The sequence below is a fragment of the Nerophis lumbriciformis genome, linkage group LG20, assembly GCF_033978685.3.
Source record: "Nerophis lumbriciformis linkage group LG20, RoL_Nlum_v2.1, whole genome shotgun sequence".
NCBI classification, from domain to species: domain Eukaryota; kingdom Metazoa; phylum Chordata; class Actinopteri; order Syngnathiformes; family Syngnathidae; genus Nerophis; species Nerophis lumbriciformis.
Genome location: NC_084567.2, coordinates 29,116,436 through 29,141,900, shown reverse-complemented (window position 1 = coordinate 29,141,900; position 25,465 = coordinate 29,116,436). Strand labels below are relative to the sequence as shown.

The 25,465-nt window shown below is 39.5% G+C and overlaps 1 protein-coding gene across 4 annotated transcripts in view; it reads left to right on the top strand.

The window, feature by feature from the left end:
• The window catches only part of cacna1bb (calcium channel, voltage-dependent, N type, alpha 1B subunit, b), a 439,095-nt gene that overhangs the window by 279,069 nt on the left and 134,561 nt on the right, over window positions 1-25,465 (top strand). For all 4 annotated transcript variants that reach the window (XM_061980760.2, XM_061980758.2, XM_061980759.2 and 1 more), the window contains exons 20-25: window positions 3,929-4,633; window positions 12,221-12,426; window positions 16,479-16,608; window positions 19,569-19,698; window positions 22,334-22,393; window positions 24,780-24,886. In XM_061980760.2, coding sequence (XP_061836744.2) covers window positions 3,929-4,633; window positions 12,221-12,426; window positions 16,479-16,608; window positions 19,569-19,698; window positions 22,334-22,393; window positions 24,780-24,886 — 1,338 coding nt within the window. The remainder of the gene's footprint in view (window positions 1-3,928; window positions 4,634-12,220; window positions 12,427-16,478; window positions 16,609-19,568; window positions 19,699-22,333; window positions 22,394-24,779; window positions 24,887-25,465) is intronic.

Genomic DNA, 25,465 nt, shown 5'->3' with positions numbered 1-25,465 from the left:
GGTGGCTTTTTATTCTTCGTTAATGGTGGCCATTTCTTCTTCTTCGTGGCGGCTATTTCTTCATCCATGGTGCCTATTTCTTCTCCGTTGTTAGTGGCGGCTATTTTTCCTTTGCTTTATGGTGGCTATTTCTTATTCATTGGTGGCTGCTAATTCTTCTTAGATGGTGGTGGCCTTTGCTTCTAGTTGGTGGTGTCTATTTCTTCGTGAATGGTGGTCATTTCTTCTTTGTTTAGTAGGGGCTATTTCTTCTTCATTGGCGGCGGCTATTCATTCTTCGTTGGTGGCGGCTATTTCTTCCTTGATAGCACTGGCTATTTCCTATTCGTTGATGGTGGCTATTTCTTCTCTTGTCTCTATTTCGTCGTTGGTGGTGGCTATTTGTTTTTCGTTTCGTGGCGGCTATTAATTCTTCGTTGGTGGCAGCTATTTCTTCCTTGATAGCAGTGGCTATTTCCTATTCGTTGGTGGCGGCTATTTCTTCCTTGATAGCGGTGGCTATTTCCTATTTGTTGGTGGCGGCTATTTCATCCTTGATAGCAGTGGTTATTTCCTATTCATTAAAGGTGGCTATTTTTTCTCTCAATGGTGGCGGCTATTTCTTCTTAGTCAATTTCTTCTTTGTTTGTGGCGGCTATATCTTCTTCGTTGATGGTGGCTATTCCTTCTTAGTGGCGGCTGTTTCTCCTTTGTCGGTGGTGGCTTTTTGTTCTTCGTTAATGGTGGCCATTTCTTCTTCTTCATGGCGGCTATTTCTTCTTTATCCATGGTGCCTATTTCTTCTCCGTTGTCAGTGGCGGCTATTTTTCCTTTGGTTTATGGTGGCTATTTCTTATTTGTTGGTGGCTGTTAATTCTTCTTAGATGGTGGCGGCCTTTGCTTCTAGTTGTTGGCGGCTATTCATTCTTCGTTGGTGGCGACTATTTTTTCCTTAATAGGAGTGGCTATTTCCTATTCGTTGATGGTGGCTATTTCTTCTCTTGTCTCTATTTCGTCGTTGGTAGTTGGTATTTATTCTTCGTTTCGTGGCGGCTATTTATTCTTCGTTGGTGGCAGCTATTTCTTCCTTGATAGCAGTGGATATTCCCTATTCGTTGGTGGCGGCTATTTTCTCCTTGATTGTGGTGGCTATTTCCTATTTGTTGGTGGCTATTTCCTATTCATTGATGGTGGCTATTTTTCTCTCTCATTGGTGGCGACTATTTCTTCTTCGTCAATTTCTTCTTTGTTTGGGGCGGCTATATCTTCGTCGTTGATGGTGGCTATTCCTTCTTCAAGGCAGCTGTTTCTCCTTTGTCGATAGTGGCTTTTTATTCTTCATTAATGGTGGACATTTCTTCTTCTTCGTGGCAGCTACTTCTGTCATGATCCGTGGTCCGGATCATGTTTTGTGTTTTCTGTTAGTTTTTGAATCCTGTAGTTCCTGTTTCTGCACCTCTGAGTTTGTTTTGGTTGAAATGGTTGCTCATTATGTTCACCTGTCTCTGATTAGTGTTCGCCCGCTCACCTGTTACCCGAGCACTAATCAGAGGCATTGTTTAAGCCTGCCTTTGCCGGTCAGTCGGCCTGTTGTCATTGTTTGCTACATGCACCTGTTACGTGAGTTTTGCCTTGTCTCTAGTTGTTTGCGTCATGCCTTGCTACGTTAGTCTTGTTTGTTTCATGCCACAGTTTCAAGAATATTCCTTGTCCATAGTCTATGCTAAGTGTTAGCTTTAGCTCCAAGTGCGATCAGGCACGCTGTTCTGTTTTTGAACTCCTTTGATTTCTTGAGGAATAAATCATGTTTTTACCTGCACGCCTTGTCCGGAGCAATCCGTTTGCATTCTTGGGAGAACGACCTCGCAGTAAGTTGCGAAAACCCCGTCGTGACAGAATGACGCCAGCTCGACTGACCGGCAAAGGCAGGCTTAAATAATGCCTCTGATTAGTGCACGGATCATGACAATTTCTTCTTCATCCACGGTGCCTATTTCTTCTTCGTTGTTAATGACGGCTATTTTTCCTTTGCTTTATGGTGGCTATTTCTTATTCGTTGGTGGCTGCTAATTCTTCTTAGATGGTGGCGGCCTTTGCTTCTAGTTGGTGGTGTCTATTTCTTCGTGAATGGTGGTCATTTCTTCTTTGTTTAGTAGGGGCTATTGCTTCTTCATTGGTGGCGGCTATTCATTCTTCGTTGGTGGCGACTATTTCTTCTTTGATAGTAGCCGCTATTTCCTATTCGTTGATGGTGGCTATTTCTTCTCTTGTCTCTATTTCGTCGTTGGTAGTGGCTATTTATTTTTCGTTTCGTGGTGGCTATTTATTCTTTGTTGGTGGTAGCTATTTCTTCCTTGATAGCAGTGGCTATTTCATATTCATTGGTGGCGGCTATTTCTTCTTTGATAGCGGTGGCTATTTCCTATTTGTTGGTGGCGGCTATTTCTTCTCTTGTCTTTATTTCTTCGTTGGCGGTGGCTATTTATTTTTCATTTCATGGCGGCTATTTATTCTTTGTTAGTGGCAGATATTTCTTCCTTGATAGCAGTGGCTATTTCCTATTTGTTGATGGTGGCTATTTCTTTTCTTGTCTCTATTTCGTCATTGGTGGTGGCTATTTCTTTTTCGTTTCGTGGCGGCTATTTATTCTCTGTTGGTGGCAGCTATTTCTTCCTTGATAGCAGTGGCTATTTCCTATTTGTTGGTGGCGGCTATTTTTTCCTTGATAGCGGTGGCTATTTCCTATTCATTGATGGTGGCTATTTTTTTTCTCATTGGTCGCGGCTTTTTCTTCTTCGTCAATTTCTTCTTTTTCGTTTCGTGGCGGCTATTTATTCTCTGTTGGTGGCAGCTATTTCTTCCTTGATAGCAGTGGCTATTTCCTATTTGTTGATGGTGGCTATTTCTTTTCTTGTCTCTATTTCGTCATTGGTGGTGGCTATTTCTTTTTCGTTTCGTGGCGGCTATTTATTCTCTGTTGGTGGCAGCTATTTCTTCCTTGATAGCAGTGGCTATTTCTTATTTGTTGGTGGCGGATATTTTTTCCTTGATAGCGGTGGCTATTTCCTATACATTGATGGTGGCTATTTTTTTTCTCATTGGTCGCGGCTTTTTCTTCTTCGTCAATTTCTTCTTTGTTTGTGGCGGCTATATCTTCTTCGTTGATGGTGGCTATTCCTTCTTCGTGGCGGCTGTTTCTCCTTTGTTGATGGTGGCTTTTTATTCTTCGTTAACGGTGGCCATTTCTTGTTCTTCGTGGCGGCTATTTCTTCTTCATCCATGGTGCCTATTTCTTCTTCGTTGCTGGTGGCGGCTATTTTTCCTTTGGTTTATGGTGGCTATTTCTTATTCTTTGGTGGCTGCTAATTCTTTTTAGATGGTGGCGGTCTTTGCTTCTCGAAGGGTGTTTAAGCTAGGAATCCAAGAGAAAACAATTGAACGATTCCAGGAGGGCCAGAATTTTAGTTTCGCTTCCCAAAAATGCTCGATGCCCAGCCCTAATAATAATACATAATATAAAAATTACCTACTCAGTGGTCTAGTGGTTAGAGTGTCCGCCCTGAGATCGGTAGGTTGTAAATTCAAACCCCAGCCGAGTCATACCAAAGACTATAAAAATGGGACCCATTACCTCCCTGCTTGGCACTCAGCATCAAGGGTTGGAATTGGGGCTTAAATCACCAAAAATGATTCCCGGGCGCGTCCACCGCTGCTGCCCACTGCTCCCCTCACCTCCCAGGGGGTGAACAAGGGGTTGGGTCAAATGCAGAGGACAAATTTCACCACACCTAGTGTGTGTGTGACAATCATTGGTACTTTAACTTTAACTTAACTTAGAAATATTACCTGTCATTGTACGAACTATAGATGAGTGAAATCTGTCGAAAAGCAAATAGAGTCAATTTAAATGACACTGTGTTTATTTTGCGTGTTTCTTTCCCGTGTGTAGCAAGGAGCAGCAGCGGGCGAGCAAGACCATGTCAATATGGGAGCAGAGGACCAACCAACTGAGACGACACAACATTCGAGCGAGCAGCGAGGCTTTGTTTAATGAGCTCGACCCCGAGGAGCGCCAGCGAGTGTCCTCTGCCTTGCATCTGCATCCCGACATGAAAACCCACCTGGATCGGCCCTTAGTGGTGGAGGCCAAGAACGCCGACCTGCCCAAAGGGCGAGAAGAAGGAGAACAAGATGACACCGAAGACAACTCACATTTGCACGGCAGAAAACACCACAGACACCGCGGCAGGAACGGCAACGGTCGGGACGGAAGCGACGGCCGCTCGGCAAGACACCACACCCATCACAGCAGGAGCAAAGATCACCACGGCAACGGAGCGCTGACCAAAGAGAGGAGAGAGGAGAGGAGCCACAGTCGGGATGAGGGGCAAAAACGCAGGCGCCATCATCAAGCTGTGTCCCCGGAAGAAGAGACCTCGGACGTACGAGGAGGAGCAGAAGAAAGAGGGCATCGCCATCATCACTCCCACCGCACGCCCAAAGAAGGGAATGGCGCTTTAGCGAACGGTGCACATGGAGAACATCGGGGTCGGGGAAGAGGAGGTGACGGTAATGGGGAGAGGAAAGGACGTTGCTCCCAAATAATCAGAGCTCCGCCGACTCTGGATGGAGATGAAAGCAAAAAAGATCAAAGGTAAGATAGTAGTGTATGGAACAACTAGAACAGTTTAGAGATGTCGGACATGCCGATATTATCGTCCGATAAATGCTTTAAAATGTATTGGTATCGGTTTCAAAAAGTAAAAATTATGACTTTTTATAAACGCCGCTGTACGGATTGGTACACGGACGTATGGAGAAGTACAGAGCGCCAATAAACCTTAAAGGCACTGCCTTTGCGTGCCGGCCCAATCACATAATTTCTACGGTTTTTCACACACACTAGTGAATGCAAATCATACTTGGTCAACAACCATACAGGTCACACTGAGGGTGGCCGTATAAACAACTTTAACACTGTTACAAACATGCGCCACAATGTGAACCCACACCAAACAAGAATGGCAAACACTTTTCGGGAGAACATCCGCACCGTAGCACAACATAAACACAACAGAACAAATACCCAGAACCCCTTGCAGCACTAACTCTTCCGGGACGCTACAATATACACCCCCCGCTACCCCCTAATGCCCCCCCTCCCCCCCGCCCCCACCTCAACCCCGCCCACTTCAACCTCCCAAATGTCCCAAATTCCAAGCTGCTGTTTTGAGGCATGTTAAAAAAAAAAAATGCACTTTTTGACTTCAATAATAAATATGGCAGTGCCATGTTGGCATTTTTTTCCATAACTTGAGTTGATTTATTTTGGGAAAACCTTGTTACATTGTTTAATGCATCCAGCGGGGCATCACAACAAAATTAGGCATAATAATGTGTTAATTCCACGACTGTATATATCGGTATCGGTTGATATTGTAATCGGTAATTAAGAGTTGGACAATATCGGAATATCGGATATCGGCAAAAAAGCCATTATCGGACATCTCTAGAAAATGTTTAATAGCCTGCTATCTGTGCCCTGGACCTCTGGCCCGGGGTCGCCGGAAGCCGCCGTACTTATTAGACGGTGATGAGTGTCTGAATCCGTGAGTTTTAAGTGTAACGGAAAAAAATTAGCCACAGAGCTAGCCTAAATCAGTAGCATGTTTACATAAAAATGCCAACACATAGCATGTGTGCTAACGATAGCATGATAACAGTCAGCATGTTTCATATACCAAGTTATATGACTCAAAAGTGTATAGCTGCGGAAATAGAAAAAAAAAGTGTCAAATTAGATGAAAAAGTAACCAAGCTTAAGTTAGCTTGCTAGCATGCTATCGTTTGCATGCTAACAGTGAATAAGTGTCACATACCAAGTTATATGATTTTTTAAAGCATTAAAATAATCCCCTCAATTCAGTGTTTTTCAACCTTTTTTGAGCCAAGGCACATTTTTTGCGTTAAAAAAATCCAGAGGCACACCACCAGCAGAAATCATAAACTCAGTTGACAGTAAAAAGTCGTTGTCGCAATTGTTGGATATGAATTTAAACCATAACCAACCATGCATCACTATAGCTATTGTCTCAAAGTAGGTGTACTTTTGGAGTTTTTTGCTGTTTTCCTGTGTGTAGTGTTTTAGTTCTTGTCTTGCGCTCCTATTTTGGTGGGTTTTTCTCTTTTATTGGTATCTTCCTGTAGCAGTTTCATGTCTTATATTTCCCACATCTATTTTGTTTTAGCAATGAAGAATATTTCAGTTGTTTTTATCCTTCTTTCTGGGGACATTGTTGATAGTCATGTCATGTTCGGATGTACATTGTGGACGCCGTCTTTGCTCCACAGTAAGTCTTTGCTGTCGTCCAGCATTCTGTTTTTGTTTACTTTGTAGCCAGTTCAGTTTTACTTTCGTTCTGCATAGCCTTCCCTAAGCTTCAATGCCTTTTCTTAGCGGCACTCACCTTTTGTTTATTTTCAGTTTAAGCAAAAGACACCTTTTTACCTGCCTTTACAAAGCAATTAGCTACCGGCTGCCACCTACTGATATGGAAGAGTATTACACGGTTACTCTGCCAAGCTCTAGACAGCACCGACACTCAACAACAACACATCATTTGCAGACTATAGTTACTGGTTTGCAAAAAATGTTTTCAACCCAAATATGTGAAATTAGATAATCTCCCACGGCACACCAGACTGTATCTCACGGCACACTAGTGTGCCGCGGCACAGTGGTTGAAAAACACTGCCTCAATTCCCCCCAAAAATGGATTAACTCGCTGGAATAAAAAAGACAATATAACATACATCCATAAACGTGGATGCATATGCAAAAGTGCAATATATTTATCTGTACAGTAATCTATTTATTTATTATATCTGCACCTTATTGCTCTTTTATCCTGCACTACCAGGAGCTAATGCAACGAAATGTCGTTCTTATCTGTACTGCAAAGTCCAAATTTGAATGACAATAAAAAAAGGCTAAGTCTAAGTCTAAAGTACGGAAACAAAAGTAGCTCAACAATTTAGCATGCTAATGTAAGCATGCTAGCAAGCTATCGTGAGCATGATAATAGTTAGCTTGTGTCAGGTTCAAACACTGATTACATCTATTAAAACAGACGAGAAGCAAGGAATCATTCAGAGACAGAGTTCAATTTTGCTCAATTGAGGAGACACGTTATTTGGGCTGTATTCTAGTTACAGATCCAAACTACGTTCTAAAAGTCCAGCCTGCATGCTTCCTCTATTTATTTGGAAGGTCCCTGGTTACATCACTAAAGCTGTCGCTGAGGGAATGGGGTAATCTCGACAACTCCAGTTAGACACAATATATGATTATACAAAAATGCAAAGGTGTTGACGCTGGTGATATCGCCTTGTCTCTGCTCTGTTTGCGTCACGGCGGTGTTCGGCCTTGGCAGTCAGCAGGCCGAGTCTGGACACAACACTGATAGAGACGAGACAGCTTTGCACAGATACAAAAATCTAACTTGAGCACAATAGCTAATAACTATAGCAACAGACTTTAAGCATACTAAAGTTGTGTGATAACTTTACACATAATTATTCTAACAGCTTGTGTTACATACCAAGTTATATGACTCTAAGGCATACTTGCTAACCCTCCTGAATTTTCCGGGAGACTCCTGAAATTCAGCGCCTCTCCTGAAAACCTCCCAGGACAAATATTCTCCCGAAAATCTCCCGATTTTCAGCCGGAGCTGGAAGCCACGCCCCCTCCAGCTCCATGCGGACCTGAGTGAGGACAGCCTTTTTTCATGACGGGAGGACAACAGGGTGACAAGAACTAAATCATCCAGACTAGAGATAAATTGTATTATTATGTTTATTTTACCAAAAAATAAATATATTTATTAATTAAAAAAACAAAAACAACTAAATACATTTTTACTATATTTTGCTAAAAACATCAAAATTAATTGTATTTTTATTTGTATTTTTGTGTGACTCCTTATTACATCCAGCCATAGAATTATACATTAAAATAAACATATTTGACATAATTGATTTTAAATTATCATAAAAATTCATTTAAAATGACCATATTTAATTATTAAAATAATTGCTTGTTTATCAACAACTTTAGCATTTTATTCATTACATTTTGAAACTCTCAGAAGTCAAGTTATGTTATATTCCTTAATATTTATTTATGCAAGTTTGAAGTATCAATTATCTAAACACAGTTTTGTTTGCATATTTTCAGGATGTAGATATCTATATATATATATATACATAAATATACTGTATATATATATATATATATATATATATATGTATGAAATACTTGACTTGGTGAATTCTCGCTGTCAATATTCTCCTCCCCTCTTAACCACGCCCCCAACCACGCCCCGCCCCACCCCCGACCACGCCCCCACCCCCCACCTCCCGAAATCGAGGTCTCAAGGTTGGCAAGTATGCTCTAAGGTGTATGGCTGGGGAATCAGAGAAGAAAAAGTACATTTAGTAAAAAAAAGTTAGCACTTTAATGTTTGCATGCTAACAAGTTATACGACTCTGGGGTAAACGGTTGCAAAACTATCTCAAAATGTTAGCATGCTAATTGTAGCACGCTAGCAAGCTAACGGTAGCATGCCCAAAGAAGGAAATGGCGCTTTATCGAACGGTGTCCATGGAGAGCACCGGGGTCGGGGAAGAGGAGGCGAGGGTAATGGGGAGAGGAAAGGACGTTGCTCCCAAATAATCAGAGCTCCGCCGACTCTGGATGGAGATGAAAGCGAAAAAGATCACAGGTAAGATAGTAATGTGTGGAACAATAACTTCACTGTGTGTCAGCTGTCTTTCTTCAATACACAATCACATCCCATCTAAACTACAACCATGGTTCACTGAAACTTTTTCTTTTTTTAGATACTTTTTTCAGGTAACTTATGAGCTCAACTGGTTCCATGACTGTTTGTAATTCAAAACGCTCATATCCCAAATCATTGTTGGACGTTGAAATTAATTGAAATCCATTCATTCCGTCCTCAGCACCCCCAAAACAGCACAATTTAACATGTAACGTGCCTTTAAAACAACAACAACAACTCAGAAATATTGTATGAAAAACAATACGATAGAATGTAGCACAAACAACTACAGTAGTTTTATGATGACATGTACAAAACCCAAAACCAGTGAAGTTGGCATGTTGTGTAAATGGTAAATAAAAAACAGAATACAATGATTTGCAAACCTATATTCAATTGAATGGACTGCCAAGACAAGATACTTAACATTCAAACTGGTAAAACTTTGTTATTTTTTGCAAATATTAGCTCATTTGGAAGTTGAGGATTGTTATAGGCACAAAGTTGAAAAGCCAGCATCTGTGATGGTATGGGGGTGTATTAGTGCCCAAGACATGGGTAACTTACACATCTGTGAAGGCACCATTAATGCTGAAAGGTACATACAGGTTTTGGAGCAACATATGTTGCCATCCAAGCAATGCTACCATGGACGCCCCTGCTTATTTCAGCAAGACAATGCCAAGCCACGTGTTACAACAGCGTGGCTTCATAGTAAAAGAGTGCGGGTACTAGACTGGCCTGCCTGTAGTCCAGACCTGTCTCCCATTGAAAATGTGTGGCGCATCATGGAGCGTAAAATACCACAACGGAGACCCCGGACTGTTGAACAACTTAAGCTGTACATCAAGCAAGAATGGGAAAGAATTCCACCTGAAAAGCTTCAAAAATTGGTCTCCTCAGTTTACCAAACATTTACTGAGTGTTGTTAAAAGGAAAGGCCATGTAACACAGTGGTAAAAATGCCCCTGTGCCAACTCTTTTGCAATGTGTTGCTGCCATTAAATTCTAAGTTAATGATAATTTGCAAACATTAAATATCTTGTCTTTGCAGTCTATTCAATTGAATATTGTCATGACTTGGTCCTTGGGTTTAGTTTTTCCAGAAGGCAACGGAAAGTTGGCTAGGGCGAGACGGGAATGTGAGTACATAATTTATTACTATCAAAAAAGTACAAATGAAAAGCGCGCACAGTGGCGGAGAACAAACTATGAAACCAAAAAGACTATAGCACAAAGGCAGAAACTGTGAACAATGAAACACCCTAACTGTGGCATTAATAAACAAAAACTTACTTGGCATGGACTAAAGGAGCAGCATGAACGATGGACATGAAAACAAGTGTCAGGAATGTGCAGAGCATAAATGTGGGATGTCGCCAGAAAGACAAACTGAAAACAATGAACTTAAATACTACAGACATGATTAGTGAAAACAGGTGCGTGACTCAAAACGTGAAACAGGTGCGTGACGTGACAGGTGAAAACTAATGGTTGCTATGGTGACAAAACAAGAGTTCACAATGAGTCCAAACGTGGAACAGGTGAAACTAATGGGTAACCATGGAAACAAGACAAGGGAGTGAACAGCAGGAACTAAAAAGAGTCCAAAACCAGACAGCACATGGCCAAACAAAAACACGATCAACACAGACATGACAAATATAGCTTGAAAAGGATTTGCAAATCATTGTATTCTGTTTTTATTTACCATTTACACAACGTGCCAACTTCCCTGGTTTTGGGTTTTGTAAATAATAATGTAATATTGTCGTGGCGGGCATTTTCTCTTTCGGCGGTCACTGGTTGGGCTGTCTCACGCAAATGTTAGTTTCCATCCAGAAAAACACGAGCGATGTCAGTGAATTTTTTTTTTTTTTATGACTGACAAATAGTTAAACTCTATGCGGAACAATGCCTGTTTCCCATGTTTATGCATATATATTTGTGGACAACTCGCCCTCGCTTATATTAAACACATTATAACCAAGATTTACCAAGATCCAAGTACCACGCGCTAAACAGCGTGTTCAAAAAATAAAATAGCGTGTACTATGAGCGGATGTGTTGCTTGTTATTTACAAAACCCAAAACCAGTGAAGTTGGCACGTTGTGTAAGTGGTAAATAAAAACAGAATACAATGATTTGCTAATCCTTTTCAACTTATATTCAATTGAATAGACTGCAAAGACAAGATACTTAAAATTTGAACTGGTAAACTTTATTTTTTGCAAATATTAGCTCATTTGGAATTTGATGCCTGCACATGTTTCAAAAAAGCTGGCACAATTGGCAAAAAAGACTGAGAAAGTTGAGGAATGCTCATCAAACACTTATTTGGAACATCCCGCAGGTGAACAGGCTAATTGGGAACAGGTGGGTGCCATGATTGGGTATAAAAGCAGTTTCCATGAAATGCTCAGTCATTCACAAACAAGGATGGGGCGAGGGTCACCACTTTGTGAACAAATGCGTGAGCAAATTTTCGAACAGTTTAAGAACAACATTTCTCAACGAGCTATTGCAAATAATTTAGGGATTTCACCATCTACGGTCCATCATATCATCAAAAGGTTCAGATAATCTGGAGAAATCACTGCACGTAAGCGATAATATTACGGACCTTCAATCCCTCAGGCGGTACTGCATCAAAAAGCGACATCAGTGTGTAAAGGATATCACCACATGGGCTCAGGAACACTTCAGAAAACCACTGTCAGTCACTACAGTTTGTCGCTACATCTGTAAGTGCAAGTTAAAACTCTACTATGCAAAGCAAAAGCTATTTATCAACAATGCCCGAGCTCATCTAAGATGGAATGATGCAAAGTGGAAAAGTGTTCTGTGGTCTGACGAGTCCACATTTCAAATTGTTTTTGGAAACTGTGGACGTTGTGTACCCCGGAACAAAGGGTAAAAGAACCATTCGGATTGTTATACGCGGAAAGTTGAAAAGCCAGCATCTGTGATGGTATGGGGGTGTATTAGTGCCCAAGACATGGGTAACTTACACATCTGTGAAGGCACCATTAATGCTGAAAGGTACATACAGGTTTTGGAGCAACATATGTTGCCATCCAAGCAACGTTATCAAGGACGCCCCTGCTTATTTCAGCAAGACAATGCCAAGCCACGTGTTACAACAGCGTGGCTTCATAGTAAAAGTGTGCAGGTACTAGACTGGCCTGCCTGTAGTCCAGACCTGTCTCCCATTGAAAATGTGTGGCGCATTATGAAGCCTAAAATACCACAACGGAGACCCCGGACTGTTGAACAACTTAAGCTGTACATCAAGCAAGAATGGGAAATAATTCCACCTGAAAAGCTTCAAAAATTGGTCTCCTCAGTAGTGTCTAATCACTTATGATGAGCAATATATCATCTCTCTCCACAGGGCGGTGCGGTCTGACGGTGAGGAGGAGGGTCTTGCTATGAGTCCTCTGCAGCCAATGCAGAGCCGCCTGAGTCTTGGAGACAAGCAGGAGGACGCAGACAACCAGAAAAACTCCACGAGAGCAAGCCAGGCCGGCCTGAACAGCAACACTATTCACATCCCTGTCACCATTACTGCCCCACCTGGAGAGACCACCATCATTCCCAGTGAGCACAGCTGACCAATCACATCACAGCATTCACACCTTGCTCTTGAAGTATAAGTTATTGATCATGAAATTATATTTGTATTTTATGGGGACTGCACTTTTTCTAATTTAATTTTGCCCATCATTTGCAATCTCTATGTGAGACAAAAACTTCACCTTTTCTGCGCTTTCTAAATAGTAAAAAAACCCTCTTGGCATAAGTGGCTAATGGAGTGTGTGCCCTGGGATCGGTAGGTCGTGAGTTCAAACCCCGGCCAAGTCATACCTGCTATGTTTGCTGGAGGGAGTTGACGGCACAGACCACAAGGTGGCAGTAAAGCTCGATGTATTTATTATATATATATATATATATATATATATATATATATATATATATATATATATATATATATATATATATATATTAGGGATGTCCGATAATGGCTTTTTGCCGATATCCAATATTTCGATATTGTCCAACTCTTTAATTACCGATACCGATATCAACCTATACCGATATCAACCGATATATGCAGTCGTGGAATTAAAACATTATTATGCCTAATTTGGACAACCAGGTATGGTGAAGATAAGGTACTTTAAAAAAATAAAATAAAAATTAGATAAATAAATTAAAAACATTTTCTTGAATAAAAAAAGAAAGTAAAACAATATAAAAACAGTTATATAGAAACTAGTAATTAATGAAAATGAGTAAAATTAACTGTTAAAGGTTAGTATTATTAGTGGACAAGCAGCACGCACAATCATGTGTGCTTACGGACTGTATCCCTTGCAGACTGTATTGATATATATTGATATATAATTTAGGAACCAGAATATTAGTAACAGAAAGAAACAACCCTTTTGTGTGAATGAGTGTAAATGGGGGAGGGAGGTTTTTTGGGTTGGTGCACTAATTGTAAGTGTATCTTGTGTTTTTTATGCTGATTTAATAACAAAACCAAAAAAAAAAACGATACCGATAATAAAAAAAACCATACCGATAATTTCCGATATTACATTTTAAGGCATTTATCGGCCGATAATATCGGCCTGCCATCATCACTAATATATATAAATAATAATAATAATAATTAAACAATAATATACTAAATCAGCTAGAGAATGGAGTGTGACCAAAATCCAAGAGTTTGTATGGTGTGAGACTATGTGTAGGAATTAATGAGTGTGTTCCCGGTAGTGTTGAGTGAGGAAGAAGACAAGTCCTAAAGGGGCTAGGCAGAAGAAGGTCCGTGTCCAAGCGGGAGGTCGATAATCCAAAAGGGGCAGCCAGAGAACCAGAAGGGAACAGCAGGGAATCACAGGAGCAGACGAGACGGACAGCTCGTCATGTGGAACGAAGGCAGACTACTAGAAGGATGACAAAGCAAGACACGGGACCAATCAAACACGACTGAAGAGAAAACACACAGAGATAGGATATCGCTTACGGTACTCCAACAGATGAATTACGTTCTGGCGCCGGATAGCAGGTTGAGCAGGCTTTTGAAGGCAGGACCTCTCATTAGCGCCAGGTGCATTGAGTACCGGACCGTGACAATACCAACGACTATAAACATGGGACTCATCAGCATCAAGGGTTGGAATTGGGGGTTATATCACCAAAATGATTCCCAAGCGCGGCCACCGCTGCTGCTCACTGCTCCCCTCACCTCCCAGGGGGTGGAACAAGGGGATGGGTCAAATGCAGAGGCTAATTTCACCACATCTAGTGTGTGTGTGACTATCAGTGGTACTTTAACTTTAACTTTAACTTAACAGGTAATGGGGGTTCGCATATTCTGCCTGTAAAGCCTTTGAAAAAACATCCAAAAAGGCTCCATTTACACGCCATGACCCGCATATTAACCAAGCTCAACACCATTATTATTGTAAGACCTAACACAAAGGAACTACTTTTCCGGTGTAGTGACACGGCGCCTCAGGCCCCGAGCGAGAGGTAATGCATGCAACTGGAGCTGCTGCTCCTTTTTTTTAATCGCCTTTAAGCTTGTGAAGTTAATGCTCGGTTATAAATAATATATGGCACGTTTATAGTAGAAGGTTAAAGTTAAAGTTAAAGTACCACTAATAGTCACACACACACTAGGTGTGGTGAAATTACCCTCTGCATTTGACCCATCCCCTTGTTCCACCCCCTGGGAGGTGAGGGGAGCAGTGAGCAGCAGCGGTGGCCACGCTCGGGAATAATTTTGGTGATTTGACCCCCAATTCCAACCCTTGATGCTGAGTGCCAAGCAGGGAGGTAATGGGTCCAATTTTTATAGTCTTTGGTATGACTCGGTTATGAATAATACATTGCACGTTTATAGTGGAAGGTTGTGGCAATAAGCCGAGAAGTTGGTCAACTCTAAAGCAGCTTCCTCTGGGGCTTATATTCTGTGCCTAAAGTTTTAGAAGGTGCAGAACGTTTGGTTGACATCGTAGGGCTTCAATGCATTTTAAATGTTACCAGAAAAAACACACAGCGCGAGGACGGAGAACACAGTGCTCTGTGATTGGTCCGTCATCGACCACAAAAGGGTGCCGTGTACAATGTTACGTAGGAAAAGCATATGTTTTTTATATTATATTTATTTATTAATTTGATAGGGAAATTATAATACAGGTACTGAGAAAACAGACACTTTTTTGTGCCCCCACCCAAAAAAAAAATACAAGAAAAATAAACTGAAAATATTTCAAAAAATAATAAAAATAAAATAATAACACTCCCTCCAATCCCCCGTCCTACATTTCAGTCACAGTGGGTAGCAATGTACTGCCTTCCTCTTCACCACAAGCAGATAGAGAATCACGCGAACTGACTAAAAGGAAAAAAAAGTAATAAGAAATATTAAAAATAAAAATAAAAACAACAACAAAAACAAAAAAAGAGTTGAGGTAAGTGGAAAGGTTCATTTTCAACAGTAAGTGTCACATTTATCTTATAGTGTATTTAATTTAGCTATGTAACTAATCACACAGCCCCAGGTCAAGTCAAATTGTTTTGGTGTACCCCTCAGATTATATTACATTTTCTGGAGGGAGTTGACGGCACAGACCACACGGGGGAATTAAAGCTCTATGTATTTATTATATATATATATATATATATATATATATATATATATATATATATATATATATATATATATATATATATATATATATATATATATATATATATATATATATATATATATATATATAAAATAATCAAACAATAATATACTATGGCGTAGTGGGTAGAGCGGCCGTGCCAGAAACCTGAGGGTTGCAGGTTCGCTCCCCGCCTCTTGACATCCAAATCGCTGCCGTTGTGTCCTTGGGCACGACACTTCACCCTTGCCCCCGGTGCCGCTCACACTGGTGAATGAATGATGAATGAGTGATAGGTGGTGGTCGGAGCGGCCGTAGGCGCAAACTGGCAGCCTCGCTTCCGTCAGTCTACCCCAGGGCAGCTGTGGCTACAAATGTAGCTTACCACCACCTGGTGTGAATGAATGATGAGTTCCCACTTCTCTGTGAGCGCTTTGAGTATCTAATAATAGAAAAGTGCGATATAAAATCCAATCCGTTATTATTATTATTATAAATCTAAGAAAAACATGAGGTCCTTAAGCCATAGGGAGGCCTTGGGGGCAAACTGTGATTTCCACTCCAATAAAATCCTTCTACGAGCTAGTGAGGATGCAAAGGCGATACTCTCCCTGAAAGTCTGCTTAATTTTTTGATAGTTTGGTGGAATCCCAAAAATGGTTAATTCTGCACAAGGCGTCAACTTAAAATTGAGTATATCTGCAAGATGTTTAAAAAGCATCTTAACTACTGAGTAAGGCTGGTATTATCAAAAAGATGGCGTTTAAAAAAAATACCTATTTATATTGATGAAATCTGCAATGCACTGAGACTGTGGTAAGTGAGCCTTGATGTGGTGTATTCGTGATAAATGTTGTATTCTTCCAACATTTTGCTTGCTCTTGACTTTTTGTAAGTAATTCTGATGTCCGTTTTTCAGATGTTGTGTCCTTTGAATGATAAAAGATACGTGTTTGTCCACAATAGTGAACAACATTGACTGCGACAACTTCAAAGTGAACGAGGAGAAGAAGGCTCTGGAAGAGGACGATGGCACTGATAGACCTCGGCAGATCCTCCCCTATAGCTCCATGTTCATCTTTGGGCAAACAAACCCGTAAGTCACAAATGAGTAATGACTGCCGTTAAACCATTAGGCAGTCCGTCCTTCATCTACTTTTGTGGTGGTTCCGTTTTAAAGTATACTAATTTATTGACGAAATGATGGGTATACACTAAGGTTGTACGGTATACCGGTATTGGTATAATACCGCGATACTAATGAATCATATTCGGTACTATACCACCTCTAAAAACTACCGGTCCCCCACTCCCCGACGCCGTTTCTGAATGTAAACAAATGCCATGGGCGGATCTACACCTAACATCCACTGTAATGATACAGTACAGGAGCATATCTAGTCGATACTACTATGATTACCTAGACAAATTTTAATGATCCACAAGGGAAATTGTTCTGTTACATTACATTTACATTACATCGATATTCTTTAGAATAACAACATCTATTTTCGTTTTTTTAATTGTTTTATATTATGTTTATAAACTCAGGAAATATGTCCCTGGACACATGAGGACTTTGAATATGACCAATCTATGATCCTGTTACTACTTGGTATTGGATTGATACCTAAATTTGTGGAATCATCCAAAACTAATGTAAAGTATCAAATAAGTGATTATTACTGTGGAGGGAGGTGTAGTCAGCGCTGCCTGCAGGAGAAAAAGTCACCGCCTCTGTCCATGGTGCTGAGAACAGAGTACCATCAGACAGGGGCGTGGCAGTGCTGACGGCGAGACACAGCTGGCAGGTGATTAGATTTCACAGGTGGTACGTGGTAATCTAATCATCTGTTGTCTTTAACAGTAAGCGGCCGGGACCAGGAGGATACGGACGTGACTGAAAAGTCACGTTCTAATAGGAGAGAAAACATTATCATTAAAACCTTGTTGAACCTGCACGCTTGGCTCCGGTGCCGTGTCTGACAGTGGGACCGCTAGGAAGCGACTTCCACAATTACATTTTAACAGAAGTGTAGATAGAATGTGTTAAAGAGAAAATAAGCACATATTAACAGTAAATGAACAAGTTGATTAATAATTCATTTTCTACCACTTGTCCTTAAAGGGGAACATTATCACCAGACCTATGTAAGCGTCAATATATACCTTGATGTTGCAGAAAAAAGACCATATATTTTTTTAACCGATTTCCGAACTCTAAATGGGTGAATTTTGGCGAATTAAACGCCTTTCTAATATTCGCTCTCGGATCGATGACGTCACAACGTGACGTCACATCGGGAAGCAATCCGCCATTTTCTCAAACACCGAGTCAAATCAGCTCTATTATTTTCCGTTTTTTTCGACTGTTTTCCGTACCTTGGAGACATCATGCCTCGTCGGTGTGTTGTCGGAGGGTGTAACAACACGAACAGGGACGGATTCAAGTTGCACCAGTGGCCCAAAGATGCGAAAGTGGCAAGAAATTGGACGTTTGTTCCGCACACTTTACTGACGAAAGCTATGCTACGACAGAGATGGCAAGAATGTGTGGATATCCTGCGACACTCAAAGCAGATGCATTTCCAACGATAAAGTCAAAGAAATCTGCCGCCAGACCCCCATTGAATCTGCCGGAGTGTGTGAGCAATTCAGGGACAAAGGACCTCGGTAGCACGGCAAGCAATGGCGGCAGTTTGTTCCCGCAGACGAGCGAGCTAAACCCCCTGGATGTCTTGGCTCACACCGTCTCTTATGCCACCGAAAATGATCAAGAGAAGAACATCGACCCTAGCTTCCCTGGCCTGCTGACATCAACTCCAAAACTGGACAGATCAGCTTTCAGGAAAAGAGCGCGGATGAGGGTATGTCTACAGAATATATTAATTGATGAAAATTGGGCTGTCTGCACTCTCAAAGTGCATGTTGTTGCCAAATGTATTTCATATGCTGTAAACCTAGTTCATAGTTGTTAGTTTCCTTTAATGCCAAACAAACACATACCAATCGTTGGTTGGAAGGCGATCGCCGAATTCGTCCTCGCTTTCTCCCGTGTCGCTGGCTGTCGTGTCGTTTTCGTCGGTTTCGCTTGCATACGGTTCAAACCGATATGGCTCAATAGCTTCAGTTTCTTCTTCAATTTCGTTTTCGCTACCTGCCTCCACACTACAACCATCCGTTTCAATACATTCGTAATCTGTTGAATCGCTTAAGCCGCTGAAATCCGAGTCTGAATCCGAGCTAATGTCGCTATAGCTTGCTGTTCTTTCCGCCATGTTTGTTTGTGTTGGCTTCACTATGTGACGTCACAGGAAAATGGACGGGTGTATATAATGATGGTTAAAATCAGGCATTTTGAAGCTTTTTTAGGGATATTGCGTGATGGGTAAAATTTTGAAAAAAACTTCGAAAAATATAAAAAGCCACTGGAACTGATTTTCAATGGTTTTAACCCTTCTGAAATGGTGATAATGTTCCCCTTTAATAATTTTGACAAACTAATGGGATGGAAAATGACACAATATGTTACTGCATACGTCAGCAGCTAAATTGGGAGCCTTTGTTTGCTTACTTACTACTAAAAGACAAGTTGTCTTGTATGTTCACTATTTTATTTAAGGACAAACTTGCAATAAGAATCATATGTTTAATGTACCCTAATTTTTGTTGTTAAAATAACGCCAATAATGCAATTTTTTTGTGGTTCTCTTTATTTCGAAAAGTATCAAAATAATTTTGGTACCAGTACCGGTACCAACATATTGGTATCGGGACAACACTAGTAAGAAATTGTTGTATTTTTTGAGTGTTGGTATCACCTTGGGCATGCAACAGTAACCAAATATTTGTACTTTTTTACTTAACAACACTGGCTAGTGTCCCCGCAGAGACAATTAAGAGTGAAATGACTGCATATTCAAAATTACTTCGTATTGATCCAGATATCTCCAGGAAATCAACCACAACGATTGTGATTGGGATGGACGTGCTTATAGTTTGGCTACATGTCGGTTGCGTCTTTGCTTTCACTTCAATTGTGTTTGTGCGGTGCAGGGTGCGGCGGCTGTGTCACTACATAGTCAACCTACGCTACTTTGAAATGTGCATCCTGATGGTCATCACCATGAGCAGCATCGCTTTGGCAGCCGAGGACCCCGTGCACGCCAATGCACCGCGTAACAACGTGAGTCAGGCTAATGCGACCAGCATACACACAAACACCCAAAAGTACAAAAGAAATACACAAGTTGTCAGATGACAAGACAGAATAACTTAGAGCAGTGGTTCTCAAATGGGGGTACGCGTACCCCTGGGGGTACTTGCCAAGGGGTACGTGAGATTTTTTTTAAATATTCTAAAAATAGCAACAATTCAAAAATCCTTTAGAAATATATTTATTGAATAATACTTCAACAAAATATGAATGTAAGTTCATAAACTCAGTGAAGCACAAGCTCAGGTTTCTCACTAAAATGTCTGTCAAAAAGAACTGTGAAAAGAAATGCAACAATTTAATATTCAGTGTTGACAGCTAGATTTTTTGTGGACATGTTCCATAAATATTGATGTTAAAGATTTCTTTTTTTGTGAAGAAATGTTTAGAATTAAGTTCATGAATCCAGATGGATCTCTATTACAATCCCCAAAGAGGGCACTTTAAGTTGATGATTACTTCTATGTGTAGAAATCTTTATTAGGGACCGAGTCCCTTTGGGACAGAAGACCCTACTGAATTTCTAGCGTTTTATTATTATACCGCCGCCTCTTAGAGCTGTAACTTGACCCTATTAACATGCTTCAAAATTTTCCAAATTGGACACACACATCAGGACTAGTGAAAATTGTGATTTAATCAAAAAACCAAACACCAAAACTTAAAATTGCGCTCTAGCGCCCCCTAGGAATAAAACACAGAAAAAACTGCCTGTAACTCCCAGTAGGAATGTCGTAGAGATATGAAACAAAAACCTCTATGGAAGTCTCACTTAGATCTATATTTCATTCACTGACAATTCCCGGCAAAAATCAACAGGAAGTTTGCAATTCCCCCTTCAAAACAAAAGTTGTGTAAAAACAGTCACCTTTTTTCTAACATTATCTCCTCTGAGCCCGTTTGTCGTGTCGGCTTCAAATTAGCACAGGTGAGAGATTGAACCCTTCTGATTAAAAGTTGATGAAAGAGTTTTATTTTCTGCTCCGGTTTGGATTTTATGAGCCCTCAAAGTCGGTCCCGGCCATCACTGCTTGCAGCTTTAATTTATAATTGAATCACTTGTTTATTGGTGGTAGTATTATGTTCTGGGCCTGTTTTGCTGCCAATGGAACTGTTGCTTTACAGAGAGTAAATGGGACAATGAAAAAAGGAGGATTACCTCCAAATTCTTCAGGACAACCTAAAATCATCAGCCCGGAGGTTGGGTCTTGGGTGCAGTTGGGTGTTCCAACAGGACAATGACCCCCAAACACACGTTAAAAGTGGTAAAGGAATGGCTAAATCAGGCTAGAATTAAGGTTTTAGAATGGCCTTCCCAAAAATCTTAAACGTGTGGACAATGCTGAAGAAACAAGGCCATGTCAGAAAACCAACACAATTAGCCGAACTGCACCAATTTTGTCAAGAGGAGTGGTCAAAAATTCAACCAGAAGCTTGTGGATGGCTACCAAAAGCGCCTTTTTGCAGTGAAACTTGCCAAGGGAGATCGCAAAAAGCCGCTGCCTGACCAGGGCTCAGAAAATCTGCAAAGACTCCTCCCTTCCCCACCAAGGACTGTTTTCACTGCTGGACTCTAGAAAGAGGTTCTGCAGCCTCTGAAGCAGAACCTCCAGGTTCTGTAACAGCTTCTTCTCTCAGGCCGTAAGACTCTTAAACGCATCATAATTATCCCCCCAAAATGGATTAACTCGCTGGAATAAAAAAGACAATATAACATACATCCATAAATGTGGACGCATGTGAAAAAGTGCAATATATTTATCTGTACAGTAATCTATTTATTTATTTATATATATTTATTTATTTTATATTTATATTATATATATTTATTTATTTATATATGCACCTTATTGCTTTTTTATCCTGCACTACCATGAGCTTATGTAACAAAATTTCGTTCTTATCTGTACTGTAAAGTTCAAATTTGAATGACAATAAAAACGAAGTCTAAGTCTAAGTAACCAAATATTAACATTGCTGTATGTATACTTTTGACCCAGCAGATTTGGTCACATTTTCAGTAGACCCATAATAAATTCATAAAAGAACCAAACTTCATAAATGTTTTTTTTGTGACCAACAAGTATGTGCTCCAATCACTCTATCGCAAAAAAAATAAGAGTTGTAGAAATGATTGGAAACTCAAGACAGTCATGACATTATGTTCTTTACAAGTGTATGTAAACTTTTGACCACGACTGTATGTGTTGTGTGATTGATTGGGACGAGTCCAGGGTCTATGGCGACCCTAATGAAGACAAGCAGTATCGACATGGATGGAACAACAAGACAAACCCCAAAGTTAGTTTACAGTACAGCCAGTTCAGAAAACCTGCTGTCACTCAAGAATCAACTAGAAGAAAAAAATAAAAATGAAGACCTGACATGTTACATTTTGATAGACAGCAAATTGGTGTACAACATGAATTTGAAGTGAGGCGCATGCATGCTTTTTTTTATGCCAGATTTGTGTGTGTCGGTGCAAAACTGACAGGTCTTGAGGTCTCTGACAGGGCAGGAACAGCACTTTAGCATATTGTTGCAAAACATGTCACACTGTCATTTTACAGGATATTTTCCCAACTCTCTTTTTTTTTTTTTGCAGGTCCTCAAGTATTTGGATTATGTGTTCACTGGTGTGTTCACTTTTGAGATGGTGATTAAGGTGAGGCCTCTGTCAAAATGTTGCCTTTTTTGCTTTGAAGAGCTCCAAGGATAGTTAACATAAATGATTAAACTATGGTCACAGGTACAGTAGATGGTATACAGACAAGACATACCTATTGATACAATACAAAGCTGTAAGAAGATATTCTCTTAGTTGCAGGACAACTATCACAATAAATCACAGAATACACTGAGCCATAATGTAACATCACTCAGTTATGTTGGCGGGAATACAGCAACATATTGATCCCTGCATATCAGCAAATATGACAAGATCTTTTATTCAATGCGACTTGGAGATTATGACACATACTGTTCATATTTGAAAGTTATTAATAATGTAGATCAGGAGTGTCAACCCGTTTTTATTGAGGGCCAACATAGCAATAATTGCTGCCCTCAAAGTGGCACTTTTAACAGTGACTATGAATATAAACACGTAATAGCCTTGTTACACAATTTGCAACATATTTTGAGTTATTATATAGTATAAAATGATTTGTCACATTTATATATATATATATATATATATATATATATATATATATATATATATATATATGTATGTATATATATATATATATATATATATATATGTATATATATATATGTATATGTATATATATATGTATGTATATATATATATATATATATATGCATATGTATATATATATATATATATATATATATATATATATATTTTTTTTTTTTATATATATATATATATATATATTAGGGCTGCAAATTTGATAATCGATTAATCTGTCGATTATTACTTCGATTAATCGATTAATAATCGGATAAAAGAGACAAACTACATTTCTATCCTTTCCAGTATTTTATTGGAAAAAAACAGCATACTGGCACCATACTTATTTTGATCATTGTTTCTCAGCTGTTTGTAAATGTTGCAGTTTATAAATAAAGATTTATAAAAAAAAAAAAAAAAAACGCCTCTGCGCATGCGCATAGCATAGATCCAACGAACCGATGACTAAATTAATCGGCAACTATTTTTATTAGTTCGATTAGTTGTTGCAGCCCTAATGTATATATATATATATATATATATATATATATATATATATACTTTAGTATGGGGAACATATGAACCATTAATTAGTTGCTTATTAACATGCAAATTAGTAACATATTGGCTGTTAATTAGTCATTATTAAGTACTTATTAAGTACTTATTAATGCCTTATTCTGCATGGCCTTATTATACAACCAGTAAACCATCAACTAAGAGTCTTCCCTAACCCTAACCCCAACCCTAACCCTAACCCTAATCCTAACCCTATGTTAATATGCAACTAATTAATGGTGAATATGTTCCCAATACTAAAGTGTTACCATATATATACATATATATACATACTATATATATATATATATATATTAGGGCTGCAAATCTTTGGGTGTCCCACGATTCGATTCAATATCGATTCTTGGGGTCACGATTCAATTATAAATCGATTTTTTCGATTCAACGCGATTCTCGATTAAAAAACGATATTTTCCTGATTCAAAACGATTCTCTATTCATTCAATACATAGGATTTCAGCAGGATCTACCCCAGTCTGCTGACATGCAAGTAGAGTGGTAGTTTTTTGTAAAAAGCTTTTATATTTGTAAAGGACAATGTTTTATCAACTGATTGCAATAATGTAAATTTGTTTTAACTATCAAATTAACCAAAAATATGACTTATTTTATTTTTGTGAAAATATTGGACACAGTGTGTTGTCAAGCTTATTAGACGCGATGCAAGTGTAAGCTACTGTGTCTAATGATAATGTCAATGAGGGATTTTTAATCACTGCTATGTTGAAATTGTAACTAATATTGATACTGTTGTTGATAATATTCATTTTTGTTTCACTACTTTTGGATTGTTCTGTGTCGTGTTTGTGTCTCCTCTCAATTGCTCTGTTTATTGCAGTTCTGAGTGTTGCTGGGTCGGGTTTAGTTTTGGAATTGGATTGCATTGTTATGGTATTGATGTGTATTGTTTTGTTGGATTGATTAATTTAAAAAAAAAAAAAAAAGAAAAAAAGAAAAAAAAAAAGAAGAAATAAATAAATAAAAAAATCGATTTTTTAAAAATGAGAATTGATTCTGAATCGCACAACGTGAGAATCGCGATTGAAATTTGAATCCATTTTTTCCCACACCCCTAATATATATATATATGAAATATATATATATATATAATAAATATATGTATTCAAAATTTATTAACTTGTTTTTGATGTGGTTTTATTTAGAAACATTTATTAACCCAACTTTTCTCTGAATGGTACATTTTTTGTGGCTCCCATAAACAGGTGGTTTGACTGTATATGTGTTTCTTTCTACAATAATTCTGTTTATTCCCAAGATGATTGACTTAGGACTTCTCCTCCACCCTGGTGCCTATTTCCGTGACCTGTGGAACATTCTCGACTTTATTGTGGTCAGTGGAGCTCTTGTGGCCTTCGCCTGCTCGTAAGTTCACTTCTTTTAGTGCTCTTGTTTTGTTTTCTTTGGCTTTTGGCGGCGTGGCTCGGGTGGTAGAGCGGCCGCGCCAGCAACTCGAGGGGTGTAGGTTCGATCCCAGCTTCCGCCATCCTAGTCACGTCCTTGGGCAAGACACTTCACCCTTGCTCCTGATGGGTCGTGATTAGCCACTCCCGCCATCAGTGTGTGAATGTGTGTGTGTGAATGTGGAAATAGTGTCAAAGTGCTTTGTGTACCTTGAAGTTAGAAAAGCGCTTTACAAGTATAATCCATTTACCATTTGGGTATGTTGGAACTTAACAAAACATTACCAAACACCGTGGTAAAATATTGATACAGTAGTGGAACCCGCTTATGTCGACAATCTGTCTGTTAACCAACTCATCAAGACCTGGGGCCTCATGTAATTAGACTCGCGTGGATTTCTTGATACAAAACAAACGGTGTACGCTCAAATTCAGAAAATGTTGTACGCACATAAAAATTCAGATGTACCAGAGTGTGTGCACCCATTAATCCAAGCACATTTATTTTGTGCATCCCAACCAATAAATGTGGGATTGAGTG